Source organism: Habropoda laboriosa, unplaced genomic scaffold, assembly GCF_001263275.1.
Source record: "Habropoda laboriosa isolate 0110345459 unplaced genomic scaffold, ASM126327v1 scaffold2, whole genome shotgun sequence".
NCBI lineage: Eukaryota > Metazoa > Arthropoda > Insecta > Hymenoptera > Apidae > Habropoda > Habropoda laboriosa.
Window position 1 is genome coordinate 75912 of NW_017100190.1, and position 18225 is coordinate 94136.

The 18225-nt window shown below is 45.7% G+C and overlaps 4 protein-coding genes across 5 annotated transcripts in view; 2 read left to right on the plus strand and 2 right to left on the minus strand.

Moving 5' to 3' along the window:
- The first annotated feature begins 61 nt into the window (after nucleotides 1-61).
- On the plus strand, nucleotides 62-6356 carry LOC108580030. The gene is made up of 10 exons (XM_017943686.1): nucleotides 62-273; nucleotides 339-826; nucleotides 898-1148; nucleotides 1526-1591; nucleotides 3374-3581; nucleotides 3661-3912; nucleotides 4573-4775; nucleotides 4837-4928; nucleotides 5336-5528; nucleotides 5785-6356. Exons 1-10 carry the CDS (start codon nucleotides 202-204, stop codon nucleotides 6108-6110), a joined length of 2151 nt encoding a protein of 716 aa, XP_017799175.1. The 5' UTR covers nucleotides 62-201; the 3' UTR covers nucleotides 6111-6356.
- A 4762-nt stretch (nucleotides 6357-11118) lies between these two features.
- On the plus strand, nucleotides 11119-16417 carry LOC108579923 (rho guanine nucleotide exchange factor 7). Of its 2 annotated transcripts, none has more exons than XM_017943543.1 (12): nucleotides 11119-11790; nucleotides 11879-12005; nucleotides 12093-12273; nucleotides 12367-12582; nucleotides 12648-12846; nucleotides 12961-13197; nucleotides 13265-13343; nucleotides 13416-13540; nucleotides 15441-15654; nucleotides 15746-15847; nucleotides 15944-16028; nucleotides 16122-16417. In XM_017943543.1, exons 1-12 carry the CDS (start codon nucleotides 11722-11724, stop codon nucleotides 16282-16284), a joined length of 1797 nt encoding a protein of 598 aa, XP_017799032.1. In that variant the 5' UTR covers nucleotides 11119-11721; the 3' UTR covers nucleotides 16285-16417. The 2 variants fall into 2 exon arrangements, with proteins under 2 accessions (XP_017799032.1, XP_017799033.1); XM_017943544.1 differs by having other exon boundaries at nucleotides 15480-15654.
- An 11-nt stretch (nucleotides 16418-16428) lies between these two features.
- On the minus strand, nucleotides 16429-17318 carry LOC108579924 (mediator of RNA polymerase II transcription subunit 11). The gene is made up of 3 exons (XM_017943546.1): nucleotides 17078-17318; nucleotides 16843-16983; nucleotides 16429-16722 (listed from the first exon to the last, which is right to left on the minus strand). Exons 1-3 carry the CDS (start codon nucleotides 17151-17153, stop codon nucleotides 16601-16603), a joined length of 339 nt encoding a protein of 112 aa, XP_017799035.1. The 5' UTR covers nucleotides 17154-17318; the 3' UTR covers nucleotides 16429-16600.
- Nucleotides 17319-17485: 167 nt separating this feature from the next.
- LOC108580074 (cytochrome b-c1 complex subunit Rieske, mitochondrial-like) overlaps nucleotides 17486-18225 on the minus strand; it is a 1252-nt gene continuing 512 nt past the window's right edge. The window contains exons 2-3 of the mRNA XM_017943732.1: nucleotides 17950-18127; nucleotides 17486-17880 (exon numbers count right to left, since the gene is read on the minus strand). Coding sequence (XP_017799221.1) covers nucleotides 17589-17880; nucleotides 17950-18127 — 470 coding nt within the window. The 3' untranslated portion in view covers nucleotides 17486-17588. The remainder of the gene's footprint in view (nucleotides 17881-17949; nucleotides 18128-18225) is intronic.

An 18225-nucleotide genomic window follows, 5' to 3' on the forward strand; every position in this document is an offset into this window, starting at 1 on the left:
CAGCCGCAACTGCAGTCTCAGTCGCAGTCGCAGTCGCAGTCGCAATCGCGCGTCTCGAACACCGCGGCGCATCGTCACAATGGAGCGGAGAATTCGCGCGAAACCGATCTGTTGTCTCACGCTGCGTCCGCTTTACGAAGGTTGCACTTCAAATCGGCCGGCGGGAGTCGAAGTTGCCGCACCGTTCCGAAAGTCGTTGTCATGGGCTCGAGTACCGCTTCCGAAACTACGATCAACACCAGCACGGACAGCGCGAACACGATGCTCACGATGGTAAGAGGTTGTCGGCGGAGCCTGTGCTCTCGGACAACTCTCCAGCTCTCGGAATTTGTTCGTAGGTGACGACAACGGACGGGGAGCAACCGGACGACAGCTTCGATCTGATGGACATTCCGTCGGAGATGTCACCGCCCGGTGCATCTTCGAGCACTGCTCCACACTCCGAGTTAATATCTCCGGTTCTGGCTGTGACGACGGAGGCACAGCCACCGGCGCTGCCTCCGCCTCCGGCGCCGCCACCCTCTGACTCCTCTCCATCCGGCGAGTGTTCCACCGGGGAGGAGAAGGGAGCGAAAGCGTGTTTGGCGTTGTCGACTGGCGGCGCGTTCAGATCCGAGATCCCGATCGGTTGTCTGGACGTTCGCGCGACCAGTATCTCGAATCTTCTGGACGAGACCGAGGCGGTACCGATCGACGCGATACCGCTTGGCATCCACGTCGCGATGAACGACACGGCCGCTACCACCGCCACCGCCACCGCCAGGCTCTCTGCCGTCTCGGGAAGAACTCCGCCACTTCCGGACCTTCGAACCGCCGATTTCTTCAGGTTCGTACGTCGCGGTTGCTCGCCACCGCTCCCTCGCTTGCCGCTCACCACGGCCGTGTTTCCACTTTCAGCACACCCGTCAGGGGTTCCGTGGACGCCGGCCAGCCGGACGCGAACGGCCCCCTGAATCCGATGCTGACGTTGATCGTCGGCAGATCCCGCGAGGGCGGGAATCGGACAGCAGACGGACAGGGGAGACCGTGCGTGAACGTGACGACGAATCCTTTGGACATATCGTTGATCGGAGCTCGGCCGACTAACGACCGATCGAGCGACGGTTCATGTAGAACCAGTGGCAGCAAGTCTCGAGGAAAAGCCGCCGGTAAGCTGAGACGAGCGATTCTCAACGACGAAACGATACGAAACGATACGAAACGATACGAAACGATACGAAACGATACGAAACGATACGAAACGATACGAAACGATACGAAACGATACGAAACGATAAGAAACGATACGATACGATGCCCTCCTGTTGTCGCTGTTTATCTTTATCGACCGCTCAATCTCACCGCGGCTAGGCTGGACGTAGTAGGATCGATCCGTGAATTGTTCTCTCTCCCACCCCCCTCCGATCGCAGCGATTTGCGCGGCAAAGTTAGAGAAACGCGAAAGAACAGAGATGCGGGCGATGTAGAGACCGTTTCGACGAAAGCTGTTCTCGTTAAGAATATCAATTATGTTGTTTTCTTTCAGAATCGCATCCCCTCGTTTCAACCATTCATTCATGGGTCAGGCTCTTTTTCCCGTTTTGCGCAATAGGTATAAAGCTGATTGTGCTCCGAGACGTTTGCTCCTCGAAACCGAGAGATCCGAACCGAATCCCCCCGACGAAACTCGTCGAAAGGGACGATCGAACTAACGCATATCACTGTACCTACATACACGCGCGTGGCGTCGTTGTCGGATTCGGCCGGTGCTCTCTCGGTTCGTACGTACTTACTTAAATACTTACCCAAGTAGTCTTGTCCGCGAGACGCACTTTGCGCCGGTCACCTCAGGGTCTTCGCCCCTTGCCGCTCTACACTTTCAGACCGTTTACTTGTATTTGCTCCAAAACATTCCGGTTATCCACTTACAAATGCTATCTGCGTTATCTTCTTTTAGCTGATTACTTTCCATTGGTCGCATCTTTCCGGCACTTTTAGTCGCCACGTTTTCCCTTCTTTCTGCAGCCTTTCTTGCTTACCGTGCCGTACCTCTCTCTGTCTCTGTCTCTGTCTCTGTCTCTGTCTCTCTCTCTCTCTCTCTCTCTCTCTCTCTCTCTCTCTCTCTCCTCGATCATGAACGAGCGGGGAATTGTTTTGTTCGTGTTTCTAGAAGGATGACGTTGTCCGAGGAACGAATTGAAAAATAGCGAAAAGCGTACGAAGGAGGAAGAGGAAGAGGAGGAGGAGAAGGAGGAATCTCTGGAGGAGGCGAGAATGGTCGATCACATTGACATCCCACGCAAGTTGCTCGGTCGCGTATCGTTCTATTCTCTCGGAAGTTGGGAAGATGGGGGTGTTGTGATTACCGAGAGCGCATGTTTGGTCGATTGGCTAAAGTAACGTAGGTGATAGCGACCCGATTGCAACTTCTGAATCGAATTGCCGCCCTGCCTCCCGTGCTACGTATTTTCTTTTCGCCTCCTTTATCGAAAGGGAACAGATCGTCTTCCTTCCGTCAACTTTCAACTCCGACCACTATCCTGCCGCCTTGTCGTCGCCGCCGGCATCGTTGTTGTTGTTGTTGTTGTTGTTGTTGTTGTTGCTGCCACTGCCGCTATTGCCGTTGTTACCGCCGCCGCCGCCGCCGCTACTGTTGCCGCTATTGCTGTTGCTGTTCACCTTTTCTCGGCATATCCGCCGACTCGGATATTCTCCGGTTCGTCCGTTCTTCCGCGTGTACTCCCTTGCTTCCGTTTCACCTTTAGCCTTGTCTATCTCTTTCCACCAGTCCTCGGATATTCGGTTCGAACCGATTAATCGATATTCCCAACGACCCGTTGTGTCTAAAGATGCACGTGTTCCCGAAGTATCGACGGGTAACGCGAAACGAAGAGAGAATAAAGAGGAGGCAGGCTAGGGCGAAAGAGGGCGGCAATTCTGCTTGAACAGATGCACGTGTACACGTCCAAAGCTTGATAACACCTTGCGAAAAAGGCTCTCCCGGCATCGCTCTTTTTCTCGATCGAATCAACCGACTGTCCCCTGTCGTGTCGATAATTGGAAGGATCGATTTCGTGGGACGGTGGGAAAGTAGAGACGCGATAGCGGGGACCGGAAACGGCAGAAAATGGTGATGAAGGAAGAGGAAGAGGAGGTGGAGATGGAGATGGAGAAGGAAGAGAGTATGTCGGTGCGGTTCCTCGATCGATCGCGTGGGATACGAGAGAAGAGGGCGCGGACAGATCGGGGATGGGAAAAGAGAAACGAAGGAAGGCGTTTGAGGAGCGGAAGGAGAGAAAAGAGAGAAGAGTCCGTGCTCGGAGATGCTCTTTTCGCGTGTGTCGCGATCAAACGGGGGATAACGGATCTTTCTCTACTTTCTAATACCGAAAAGGAGGCAATGCCAGTGGAAATAAGAGATCGACGCAAGCGGCGACGATCGTAGTTCAGCAACCGTCCCTCTCGTTGGACGGAACGGCCGGGGCCGCGACGATACTGCTGCACCCGGAGCTGGACGTGAGGCGCCGCGAAGAGAATATGAGGCAGCTGTTGGACGTTGCGAACACGTTGACGCTACAGGAGATACACGACTTCGAGATGAGGTTCGTTCTCATTGCCGTTTTCTATCGCCGCGAGAGGACCGCGAGTAGATGAAAAAAAGAACGGAACGATGACGTCTAGGTACGGCAGCCCACATCACAGCCGATCGCAGTCGGTGAAGGCTCCCGGAAGTCGCTCGTCCGGCCGGCCGAATTACTTGTGTCTTCCGCAACAAAGGTCGAGAGTGGCGAGCATGCCGAACACCGGCGTCGAGGAAGAGTACTACAGGCTCCGACATTTCAGCATAACCGGTAAAGGGGTGGTGAACCGAGGGGACTCTTTGAAAAGTCGGAGATCGCGATCCAACAATAGCGTCGCTTCGAGCAACTCGAGGTGAGATTTCCCTCTTTTCAATCTCCTCCCCTCCCCGTGTGTGTTCTTTCCTTTCTCCACAGGACTCGCACGAACGAACAAACGGACGAACGAACGAGCGGACGAACGAACGAACGAACGAACGAACGAACGAACGAACGGACGGACGAACGGACGGACGAACGAACGAACGAACGAACGAACGAACGAACGAACGAACGAACGAACGAACGAACGAACGGACGAACGAACGAACGAACGAACGAACGAACGAACCAAGTAAAGGAGAAGAAGAAATAAAGCGGCGGCTCCCATTTACTCGCCGGTTCCACTCTAAATCGAACGCGTGAGTTTACGTGCAGCATTGAGCGTTTCAGCGACGTAGACACACGTGTTGGACCTTAGAGTAGAATCTGAACGCTATTGGTGGAAAAAGGAAGAAACCGAAGCTGGACGACAGAGAGGTAGCTGGAGAAGGACGCAGGTCGTCGCATACCGTTAACGAGTCTCTCGATTACACGCTTCTTTCTTTCTTTCCTTCTTTCTCTCTCTCTCTCTCTCTCTCTCTCTCGCTCTCTTTCTCTTTCACACACTCTCGTTCTCCTCTTTCTTCTCTTTCGTCCTTTTATCGCTTCCTCTCGTGACGTGTGGCGTGGCGTGCGTCTACCAACGGCGGTGCAGCACGGAACACTTGACGGCTTCGTATCCTGGCTCGGCGAGGAACTCCGCAGCAGGCTCGTTGGCGAGCTCCCGCGAAAGCAGCGCGTCTCAGGGACCAACTCCGTATCGCGTTCTGATGCTGGGAGCATCAGCCGTGGGGAAAAGCTCGCTGGTATCCCAGTTTATGACGTCGGAATATCTTCACGCTTACGATACATCGATCGGTAAGTGGGGAAAGAAAGTGCGAAAGCCTCTTTGCCGCTATCCCCGTATTTTCCGTTGCAGACGACGAATCGGGCGAGAAAACCGTGAGCGTTCTCCTGGCCGGAGAGGAATCCGAGTTGACTTTTATCGACCACTCTACCGCCGAGATGACGGTAGGTTGTTCGTTGTTGCGCGGTAATTATCGTAGAAAGGGAGTGTACGATCGAGAAGTTCTCTTCTCCGATTCACGAGGCGCGAACGATCAAAGCGAGATGGGAGAAGATTGCGTTGCGAAAAGCGATAGGAACAGTTAATAAGCGAAAGAATGGGAGAAGAAGAGAGACGCACGCTCGCTCGCTCGCTCGCTTCACCGAGCCATCCTGATTGTGAGCAGCGATTGAGGGGCATCGAGCCGTAACTATCGGTCAACCGTAAATAGGTCCAGCGATCGATCGCCTCGAAGTGAGCGAACGAGCGAGTGAATGAGAGACGGAGAGAGAAGGAGAAAGATTTCGTTGAAACGACGACACGCAGACGAGACGATTGGCCAGATTTTGTTTTATTTTTCTTTGATTTGCAGCCGGAAACTTGCATAACCACGTACGAACCGCACGCTTACTGCGTCGTCTACTCGACGACCGATCGAGCCTCGGTACGCGTGGCCGAAGAAGTTTTGCAAACGCTTTGGCGCAGCGATTACGTGTCGGCACGAGCGGTGATCCTTGTTGGAAACAAAGTCGACCTCGTTCGCAGTCGATTGGTTTCAACCGAAGGTAAGAGGAGGCGCCGCCACCGCCACCGCCACCGCCGCCGCCGCTTCCCTGCTTTAGCTAAATTCGTTAGAGTCCTTGGAAGCGTCCGAGCGTCTCACCACCCACCATCCACCACCCTCCACCCACCACCTACCACCCGCTATATCCGTTCCATTTCTCTACGGGGTTACCCCGTACGTAAGTAAATGAGTACGCAAGCGAGCGTAGAGCGGAGCGACCGCGTCCAACCACCTCTCGACCTCTTTCTTTCTTGCAGAAGGCAAATCTATGGCCACGTCCTACGACTGCAAATTTATCGAGACATCCGTCGGAATTAATCATAACGTGGACGAGCTTCTCGTCGGCCTGCTTACGCAAATTCGCCTCAAGCTGGAGAATCCTGAAAGAACGAGGGACCTGTTCCGAAAGAGGTCGCGAAAGAATCGTAGCAAATCACCTTTGGGATCTTGCTCGGAGAATAATTCGCCGAAAAAGTATCGCGGTAGTCGTACAAGTACCAGTCTGAAAGTGCGAAACTTGTTGGGTAAGGTATGGGCGAGAGACAGCAAGTCGAAGAGTTGCGAAAACTTGCACGTTCTCTAACAACCCTAAATGCATACCAAGCCTCCGAACGATGCGCAGTTTTCCTCTCTCCCCTCCTCTTTCTTCGATCGCATTGGATTTTCCATTGCCAGGGACCACCGCCACGTATTGGCCTGCGAATATTTTTATCCCTCCCTCCCTCCGTCTTCCTCTCGATTCATTCGGATGGCCTGCGAATTGACGAAATGTCCAGTTCGGTGTTTTTAACCTAATCCAAAGACTTCTTTTTTTATGCCATTTCTCCCCTCCAACGATACCGAACGATTCGATCGTTCTCTCTGCTGCGTACCGTCGTGCAATCGCTTTATCGGTCCCTCTTCTCTTCGCATGCTTCGTGTGTTTCCTCGTTGTTGTTGCGGTTGCTGTTGTTGCTGTTGTTTCTGTTGTCGTTGTTGTTGTTGTTGTTGTCGTCGTCGTCGTCGTCGTCGTCGTCGTCGTCGACACCACCTCGGACATCAATGACAGCACGAACGATAATTACATCGCACGCACGCACGCATGCACGTCCGCACGGTTCGGTTCTTCTATATTACGCCACGGTCGCGCTCGACCGATACATTGCTCTACCGCGCGCGTAGGTGTGGTATTCGTAGGCGAAAGTGGGAATCCCTTCCTCCGAATTTCACCAATTCACCAGTTCGTGATCTAACCCAGACACCTCAAGACACCTCTGTCGTATTATAGAAAGAGAGAGAGAAAGAGAAAGAGAGAGAGAGAGAGAGAGAGAGAGAGAGAGAGAGAGAGAGAGAGAGAGAGACAGGGCGGAAAGGGCCGAAACGTGTGATCGTTCGTCGGACCAAGTCGGCGCTGCCGTTTTCACGGAAGATGAATCGGCCGGCGAATCGTGTTAATATTCGAGCAGTGTTAATAATGTTAATAACGTAATAATCTCCCGTCCATTGAGCAGAAAGAAATTTCTGCGAGCCGCGTCGAACCGCGTCGTTACTTACTGCGTAGCGTTCGCGTACGCGCAAACAACCACAAACTACATACTTACATACTTACATACGTAATATGTACCTATCGACATATTTGGAACGTTTTCCCAACCGAAAATGAAAGAAACGCACAGTGTTGAAAGGAGACGCTATGTATCTCCTCTGTACATCGAACCTCCCCACTCGCACCCGCTTTTTCCCCTCCTTTTCACGATTCCGTCCTCTGCTTTTCTCAAAGATCGCATCAACCCCGCCACAATCTTCCTTTCCTCCCTTTCTTTCTTTCGAAGGGAGATCGAGGAACGAGAGGACCGACGACTGCAGCAATCGAAAGGACCAATTCGATAAAGAATAAGGAAATGGTAGAAACGATAGAAGAAGAAGAGAGAGAAAGAGATGACTATCCGTCCATCTACGTAATCCTCGAAGAAGAACCCTTCGTGAACGACAGCGGAGGGCTTTCGTCCGAAGCCGAACACGCGACCTGAACGACACGAACGAGACACTTACAAGTATTTAACTTAAGTACATACGTTTCGACGGACACGTGTGTCCTACACCGTCTAAATAATACCCAACGTTTTGCGGACCAGAGCCTACCGATTAGGCCATTTCTTATCGATGTTTCTGATCGATGTTACTCGTATTATTAAATATCCCCTGTACCTGTCTGTGTAGTCGAACCGCGCCGATTTTATTCTCTTTTCTTCTTATTACAATAGTACAACTGAATCATTTTCTATTGTCAATCGGGGACACCACTATCACCCCCGCGACGTTATGCCGGTGCTAGCGATGACAATGACCAGACCACCCTTTCGATACCCGTATACACATTCTTCCTTTCTACTTGTATTTATATGTCTCTGTACGTATGCCCAATATATCTGAAAAAAGTTATCGTTTTATCTACCTACGTTCTATCGCACACTCGCGATCGTCCACTTTTCTCTCTCTTCGTTTCACTTTCCTTCCTATCTACGTCCACTAAAATTCCTAACTAACTCAGAAATACACCCGTAATTGCTGGGTGCATCGTTAATGGAACAACCCACGCGGTGAATACACAGTACATAGAGTATAGTATGTAGTAAATTGGTCAAATAAAGGCTCGACGCATTTCTCATTCATCTAACGCAAAATCGATCATTTCCCGATCGAATAATTATTGTCCCGCTGTTGATCGTTGATCAGCTAATAACGATAGAATAACATTTCAATATTAGCAATTACGAATAAGAAAGTCACATCTACCCACGCGCGATCCAATATGTATCCTTATGTATATTGCAAATTTAATAAAAGACGAATTTTTACATAAACTCACCGCTTTATCTATATGTATATAATACATAAGTACTTAAGTACATACTTATTTGTTATAGGGCATAACAAATCTTCGGATTTTTTACACGATCGGTATTTCAGAATGTTGAGGTGCAAGGACTGTCCTGTGTTAGTTATTGAAATTTCATTAGTTTTTTCTTACTTCAGTGTGCAATAGAGAATTTCAGTGATTCGAGTAGAATTTTGATTTGTGCGATTCATTTTTGCCTAATTCTTATCGGAAGATGGTGATGTATCGTCGGTAGTCGTGCTTATCACCAAGGATAACTCGTCGAGGTATTTACCGATACAGAAACGAGTTAGACAAGGATAGAGAATTTTTCTAGGGGCGATCCTCTCTCCGCTAATAATTATAATATTGATCTTAAGACGAAACAAATATGTCCGTTCAACTAAAACATCTTTATATTTCTGGTTCCACGTTATACGATAAATCGATAATAACCATTTACGTAGAAACGAACAGAAGTTTATTTGTCGAATGAATTGAGACGCAGGCGCAAACCGAAACGAAAACCGTTACGCAGTGCTATATGATCCGATTCGTTCGTGTTATTGCGTTTGAACCATGTACAATCTAGAATGGACTTTTATTTATATTCTTCGATAATTTTGGTAGCCGTAAGTAACGTGGTTTATTAGATATTAGCAATTGTTTAGAGCATTCGACTATACTCCTCGAACACGATTAATAGGGAACTCTCTGGTATAATGTTTAATTACTCTTAAACTAAACCTCATATGTTAATAACAATCAGACGAGAATATTGCCGAAGGAGTTACCTATCAGACGCATATAGAAAGTTCCATGAGAGTTTAGTAGAAATCTATGAAATTATTGAAAAACTGTAAACGTATGCGGTATCGTTCCCGACATCGCGTACTAAAATTATTAACAACTAATTACCGAAAGGGCGAAAGGGGTGCATTAAAATCTATATGAGAAAGTTGCTAAAGGTCCACACTGCGTTCTCCGATTCTAAAAGTTCGCAAAATCATCCTAATTATTGAGTTATTCGTGATTTTTACCTCGCCGATATGGCGATCTGATATGGCGTCCAGATATGGCGTCCAGAAGGCGGATTTTAAGTGCCCGCTAGCCAATAGGAAACGTTCTCTCTATCCTTCTCGCACAGTAGTGCGTTCCTTGTCTAATACCTCTGTTCACATTCTGTGTTCCGAGTAACGAGCCGTTAGTTCGCGTGGCCAAACACGAGATGGCGTTAATTTTACTTTTCATGTAGCGATTTGATACGTAGACCTGTTTTACTTTCACGATTCAAGCGGGAAGTAGGAAATTGGAGGAGTAGGAGACGCGAAACTTGGACGGCGGAGTGGTGGCCACGCTTCGTCACCCAGGATTACAGGAAAAGAAAGAGTACGGATACTCGAGGATGTCATTAATTAATATGCACGTGTGCCCTTCCCTAGGACAGTTTGGACTACTTAAGTAAAGTACTAAGTACTTATGTACTGGAGGCTCGAACGGTTTCGCAACGGCACAGCATAGAACGCGGAAAAAGACTCTGGTTACAACCGTTCAACTGAATAAATAAATAAATAGTACATGGGATTCTACCGTACGAGTACTTTCTGACTAGCATGAATATATTTAACGAAATATGTTTTCAACTATTAATTAACAGAATTGTAAATTGTTTTAAATTACAATCTTCTTACTTCACTCTTGCTTTTATTATTCTGTTTCTTCCACCATGGAGGTTTTCGCTCGATTGACCCTGCACCTGAAACGTACAAAATGGCGGCGCTGCAGATTTCACCCGCTCACGCCCTACGCGTGAAAAATTCTCTATCCTTGTCTAACTCGTTTCTCGAGTGCTACCCTTGTCTACCCGTATCACTTTCCTTGCATTACTCATTTCTCTATTGCTAAATACCTCGACCAGTTACCTTTCGTGGTGAGCACGACTACTGGCGGTACATCACCATCTTTCGATAACAATTACGCAAAAATTAATCGCACAAATCAACCAACAAAATTCTACGTTAATCACTTAAATTCTCTACTATCATAGACGATGTACAGGATAGACCTTGCACTTCATGTATTTTTCTGTCCAACGTTCTCACATACCGGTCGTGTAAAAAATCAAAAGATTTGTTATGCCCTCTACGATATAAAGCGGTGAGTTTAGAAATGACATGATATAATTCAACCGTGAAAGATAGTAGAAAATCCTCTTTTATTAAATTTGCATATGCATAAAGATACCTACACATACATACTTATGTATACAATTTTTTCGCGATTTTCTGATATGGAAGTTTCCTGTTCTTTTATCAACGAGCTACATTATCGACAACTGATTCAACGTTATTTGTCTGAATCATTTACCTACACCGCAAGTTCTCCTGAAATGGCGGCAGTGTAAGGCCGAAGAAGTGTAGGAGGGATGACCTAACCACCTACGTATTTTTCCCTTATTTGATCAGGCGATGACATCGCGAAGTTTCAAGTTTGCTTTTCCGTACAATAATGCGATTTAACGGAAAGCTTTTCAACACACTTCTTACCCATTTTTTTTTACGTAGAGTAGTTGTACGTAATATTAACTACCGTAACGATACACAAACGTCTTTTCTTTTCGACATGTTATTACACCTACATATTTTCCTATCACTTGTATATCACTTTTACCGTCAATTTTCATTCGATACATTTTGCAAATATATAAGTGAAAACCTGCGTAAGCTTACGAAATTGAGAACATGCACGTAAGCATCTGCTTGCTTGCATACGTATAGGGTATTAATAGTTTTACTGAGAGATGTCACAGCCATCTGTATATAAGACTAACCTCTTCGTTTCTTACGTTATATGAATGATTACGTTACGCTTATTTTTCACTAATTGCCCATTTTCTTTATTCGCGACACCTCCCAATCAACTGTTAGTTGAAAGAGATCGGTCACGTGTACGGTCGTCGAGGTATACCGTGTGTAATAGCCAAAAAAGAAAGTGAAACGTGTACGATTATCACTTGGTGGAATGTCATTGAGTGTTCAAGGATAAGATTTGCAAAACGTATTCTCGCCCCAAAGTCGAACGATGCGATACGAAGCGTATATGTAACGAATATGTACGATTTCTTCGACGTCGTATCGTTTCAAGTGTTAACTGAAAGTGTAAACTGAAAGTGAAACTGAATTGATAAAAGAAGAAAGGCCAAGGACAACGAGTAACAACGATTCTTCGCAGAATGCAACTGCACCGTTAGATTTTCTCGCGGTTGCTCCTTTGTCGTATTCTTTTTCACCTCCGTCTTATTTCTTTTCCTTTTCTTGTCACATTCGTCTCGACGATCATGTCAAAGTCTGACGCACCAAAATTTGTAACTGCACTGTTTCCCTTCAAAGGGAAAAACAACGACGAAGTATGTTTCATTTTCTGTCATATCCTCCTTTTATTCTCTCCAAGAATAATGCTTTCCAATTTTAAACATTGCCCTGTTCTTGCTACAGTTGTGTTTTAAGAAAGGGGATGTGATAGCGATAACACAGACCGACGAAGAAGGTTGGTGGGAGGGTACCTTGAACGACAAAACAGGCTGGTTTCCATCCAATTATGTAAAAGAATGCAGGATTCCAGGTACGTGTTATACACCAAAATAGTCTGTATGTAAGCTTTAGAAATAATTCTTACCGTTTCTTGTTACACGCCTGGTTTCTCTCGAAGAAAGCAGCAGCATGTCTAGCGTGAAAGCTTCTCCAGAGAAAATTCTGCAAGAATCACCAGCCCATCAAAAACTCAATCGTGACATCGTGTTAAAGGATATAGCAGACTCTGAGAGAGTGAACGTAGCAGAATTGCAGGGTTTGATAAATAGCTTCTTGCATCCTTTAGAACCTGCCAATATGTAAGTATGTGCGATATATATGTTCAGTATATATATATAGAATGTAACATGCGCTGCATTAAAAGCAAAACTTGTCACATATCCTGAGTTTAGACTGAACAAAGAGGAGTACAAGCAACTTTTAGGTAATATACATGAAATTCTTGAGGTTCATCAACGTCTACTATCCAGCTTGGAAACAGCTATGACACAAGGATGCGCTACAAGGGTTGGAAATCTTTTTATAACGCTTGCTCCAAAATTAAAATCCATCCATACTGCCTACTGTGGAAATCACCCGCGGGCTGTATGCATTTTAGATCGGCATAGGTAACGTCTCTAGATGTTGGAATGAGTAACGTTTAACAAACTATAGAGAGTCGTTCTTTTGTTAGAGACGAATTAAACGATTTCATGGAACGTAGTGGAGCAGTATCGCCCGGCATATTAGTATTAACGACTGGTTTGAGTAAACCGTTCAGAAGACTGGACAAATATTCAGCTATGCTTCAAGAATTGGAAAGATACACGGAAAAGAATCACCCTGATAGAGGTGACACGCAACGTAGTATAGCTGTGTACAGAGAAATAGCGGTGAGTTGTTGCGTGTATTCGTTCGATGTATTCATTCTGCGTGCGTTCAACCACCGTCCCTCGCTACTCTCTTCTTTTCACACGATACGGAGCTATTCCTTTTGTTTTGCATAGGATCGATGTGCCTCGATACGAAAACAACGTGAACTGGCGCTTCAAGTATTAACCAGCGGTATTAAAGGATGGGAGGGAGAGGAATTGAGCTCTCTCGGGGAAATTCTTTACGTCGGGTCTGTTACTTTGGCAACCGGTACAACCGGATTAGATCGTCGTGACAGATATTTCGTTCTTTTTCCTACGACTCTTTTGGTTCTCAGCACCAGCCCGAGGATGAGTTCCTTCGTCTACGAAGTATATTCGATCATTTTCGGTTGCACGATCGCGTATTTTACTTGCACGTTTTTTCTTTCATTCGCAGGGAAAACTTCCATTGACGGGAATTACCATTACCCAGACAGAGGATACGGACGAAATGAGAAATGCATTTGAAATTACAGGCAAGCGATAGAGTTTGTTCACGGTTGAGATTGAAACGTGAGAAAAATTTTCAAACGTTTGTTTAACTATAGGGCCGATGATCGAGAGTATATTGGTACTTTGTGCCACTAAAGAAGATCAACAGCGGTGGATCGAACTTTTGATTCAAGAACAAACGACGAACAACAGTCTTGTGAAATCGTCGACGACGTCACGCGTGAGTTACAGTATACCTCCGTATGCTCGTCTATCGAGGTATTATGCGAAATTAGTCAAGAAAAAGATTATACGTGCTGAACTTTTGAAAAAATTGCTTTATTTACAATACGTTCTGAAGCCGGATATGAGTAATGTGAAAATGCGAAGGGCCAATGTAACGACTTATGTCCTTTATCCGATACGAAGAAATAGCCAGCAGGATCGTTGTACGAACGACTCTGACGTATCGAGCTTCGGGGCGAATAAGTCGAAGGGGGAACGGCAGTCACCTGCTGTTGGAAAGACGATGTTGCGTAAATCTACCCTAACTCTCGACGTAAAGTACGCATTAGGAGATATTGATCTTAGTACTGTAGGAATAGGAAAAGATTCAAAGTGTGTATCGACGCGAAATAGCGTACGCGAGACTAGCAAAAGTATGCCATCGGTTTGTGTCCCAAGTTCCAGCACCGCTACTCTCATCGATAATAATAACGCAAACGACGTCACTCTAGCTAACGGGGAACCCGTTTCTCGATCGCGTTTCAATCGCGACTTACCCCGTTCGTGTCCAATCGTTGCTGGTAGTTCGCGTGAAGAGAAACTCGCTGAAATAAAGGAAGACGTTGACAATGCAACAGTTGCGGTAAATTGTTGGAGGAGCATCGGATCCCCTATAGATTCCGCGTCCTCGCATCATCAGACCGTTGATGCGAATAACTCGAACATCATCGTTGACCGTGAATTTCAAAGGTGCTCTGGAGAAGAGGTAGAATTTGGTTTCCAAGCGAATGCCGTCGCTAGTATCGGTTCGTCGGACTCGGGAATGGCAGGGAGTTATCGATTGAATTCTTCTGAAATTAATTCATCTTGTAAATCGTATATGTACATTGGTAACAAACACGATATCGAAAGCCCTATAAGACACTCTTCCTGCGAAAGTGAGAACGACGAGAATAATTTTGAGTATCAATGCGTTTGCACTTCGCCCTTCGATTCTACTCCCAGAGACAGCGCTCACTCGTCCAATTTATCCAAAAAACACGTCGATGCATTTACTTTGGATCGTTTGATCATCTGCGATGCGAGTACTGCGAGAGCCCACCACACTGATCATCCTTCTACGAATCAAGTACGAAGGCAAGAAAAGAACGCATCAATTTACATATCTTTGGATAATACGATGCAAAGAAGGTTTACGCAACCGATACCGTATTTGCATCAAACCATCGTACGAAAAGTTGGAAGAAAAGCGTTTCAGCCAAATTGTCCTGTCGTCGAACACGACAGCGTCGACAACAACGACAACAAAGACCACGACAACGACGACGACGACGACGACGACGACGACGACGACGACGACGGCGACGACGACGACGGCGACGGCGACGGCGACGACGATTACAATGGAACGAATAAAATTTATACGTCAGGACTGTATGCTCATTGGTGGTTGAAGAAATCCATACCATTGTCTGGATGCTCAGATCAAGGCAAGCTTCCATGGCATGGCTGTTTCTTCTCTCTTTCTTCATTTTTTCTCGTTCAGTTAACGTTTTCATACCCATTTTGTCACTAATTGTACCTTACCATACATACATTATATGCCTTTAGTATACATAACGAGCGTATGCTTTCGTTTCACAGCCATGTTGTGTGAAGTAAGCTTTCGCTTTGCTAATAACGGTACGCATTTTGCGAATTCCAATTCGAAACAAAAGATCCGTCTTCACTTTCGTATTCACTTTCAAATTCATCTACGATCCCTCTGTGTCGTTCATACGATTGACAATGGACGAGTAATAAGTGCATGTTACGAGATTAATTTCACATTAACAATAATCACGGCGAACTGTTTAATTATCGTTTAAACGAAGCTTTCATTTCGTTAATTCGTGTCTCTTGTTCCGAATTATCAGATTTGCAGTCAACAAAACGGGAAACAACAACAACCACAGCAGCAGCAGCAACAACAACAACAACAAAGATCGATGATGGAACATTGTCCCTCTCTAGGAATTAGAACACCTTGGGGCATCGCTTCGTTACGACCAGCACCGCCTTTCTACACTTTCAGAGCATTTGGTAAAATGGATACCGGTTTGGAATCACCGCGCACACCACGATCGTGTAGTACGAATTGAAAGTTTTTAAACCGAGCGCCTCGGAAAATATATGCGTGTGGTATCGATAGCAAGACTAAAATTCGCTTTATCCGTTGCAGACGAAAGACAATTCGAAGAGGATGCGATCATATTGAAGGTGATCGAGGCCTATTGCCTTTCTGTTAATGCTAGATTCACCGTTCACTCAGGAGAATCAGCTTGTAGGTCGTTGATTACATTACTGCTTTTTTCAAACTGTAATTATTTTGCTGTATAGTATCATGTTCATGTATCGTACGTTGTATTTTGCGATTTAGCAATGCTGGAATACGATTCGCATAAAGCACGGGACAGAACGTCTTTGATACATAATCGAGGGAATTGGGATTTTTGTAGTAACAGGTAAACAAACACGTGGTGATTGCTGTCTAATATATACTAATGTAACTGTAAAATGCGATTTTCACGCATACACGTTCGTTCCGTATTTCGTAGGATATTGTCGGAAACGGTGAAAACATTGAAAAGTCAAATGACAGATTTACAGTCGCAAATGTCGCTGTTGACGAAACAGCTGGACGAAGAGAGAAGATCGAGGCTATCTTTAGCCGCTACGGTGAAACGTAGCATGGGTGTAGTAGATGGATCGGTGCCTTGATTGTTTCTCGGGTGACCATTGGACAAAAAATACAAATACTTGACGTAATGGTTGGTCGGTGTTTTAATTACATTCGTCGTATGTATTATTCGGCATGATCGAATATTAGTTTTACAATGGGAATGTTCCTTTGTACATTCCTTTGGTAGGCAGTTTGGCGGTTGTGTCATTTACAGAAAGGGAAACGAAAAATAATAGATGGACGCGCGATCGCAATCGTAAGATGTTGAAATCGTGACGGCTGATTAAAGTATCAGAATTACGATTACGATACGTCGAAATAATTATCAACCGACAAAAGCATTCGTCGATGCGTTCATCTTGGTTTATTTTTAATACGTTCCAATTCGTTTACTCTGCTCCGTGCGTGTTCTAACCTATGCCATGCCATTTGAAGCACTTTTTGACTGGCATATCCAGAGCCTTCGTGTGGTTGCCCTGAGAAGATTTAACGTAAATTAGAGATTCGTACGTATATCGAGAGGTGAGCGAGTGGAAGTGTTTTCGTTTTCTTTTTCTCCCCTAAGCGAACCGTTAAACGAAAAGAGATCAACTTACCTGTAGAAACTTGAGTGAGGTAGTTTATTTGTTCGCTCAATTTCGATTCGACGAGTCCTAATGTTTTTAAAAATTGTTGGGTTTGTACTTCGGCCTGTTTCAAGCTGGATTTCTCTTTACTAAGCTCCACGAAAGCTTGTCCTGTAGAGTGATGAAAACTATATCTTTTAAAATGATCGTCGTTAACGGCATTTTCCCATTGTTGTAGGTTCGAAAGGAAATAAGGATTTATCACCTGCACTCTGTAAACACACTATAATTTCCTTTTCGATCGTTTCCAGGATCTGTATTCTCTCCATGGGTGGCGTCATTGCGAAACAGCTATAGGGAATATATATGCACAGCGATCGAAATGAAAATAGGGAAGAAGCTGAGGAGAAAGAGAAAATCACAAAACGCGACACGCACGTAAACCGTAGAACGATGTAATAAGAAGCGGCGATCGAAGTAAACCGAACGTAATCGGAAATGGCCGACGCGTGGGGCGCTGTTTGACATTCGTTCGGAAAGCACTTATAACCTATAACTATAACCTAATTTCTGGTCTTTCGATGTTTCTTCCGAAGTAAGTACGCTTAAAATAGGCATTAAAAGTACTTTAGATAGGCATAAATCGAGGTGGAAATAAAAGATAGGGGGGAGAGGAAGGTTTGTCAAAAATCTGTTTATTTTCTACTGAAATAGAATGAAGAAACATGGAGCGATGTCGTGGTGACTAGAACAGAGTATAAGATAATAGAATTGACTTATCCAATGCGAATGGTATGGTCGGTGATGAAATTGTACGGGGGTATTTCCAAGTTTGTAGGTGCTGGTCCTCTGCGTATGCGACCAGCTCCATCGAAATGAGAGCCGTGACACGGACAATAAAATCCCCCAGGAATGATACCGGCGTTAGGAATAGGTATGCAACCAAGATGCGTGCAAATCCCAATTACTATTAACCACTGTGGTCGCTGGACTCTTTGCTCGTCTCTTTCAGGATCTCTCAGTTCCACGCTGTTCACTTGCTGTTCTTGTTCTATAATGGATTGCGGACTGAAACGTATTCGATTATTTGTGAAATTTAGGAGTGGAGCGAGAGAGGGATAAGTTTGCATCACTCACCGATGGTAAACGAAGATTGGTTTATCATGCCACTTGAATACAGCGACTTTTCCCTCCGTGATATCTTGCAAACTAATTTCAATTTGTGCTTCTGCCATGATGTCGCGCGATGGTGATAAAAATAACAGATAATGCAACATGTGAGACTTTAATCCATACATTCCAGCAACACCGGCCACTAAGTAAATAAATCAATCGGTTATCTTATCGTTGGTGTGCTCGTTGACCTTGGAGAAAGAAAGAGAGAGCGAGAGGGGGGGGGGGGGGGAAAGAAAC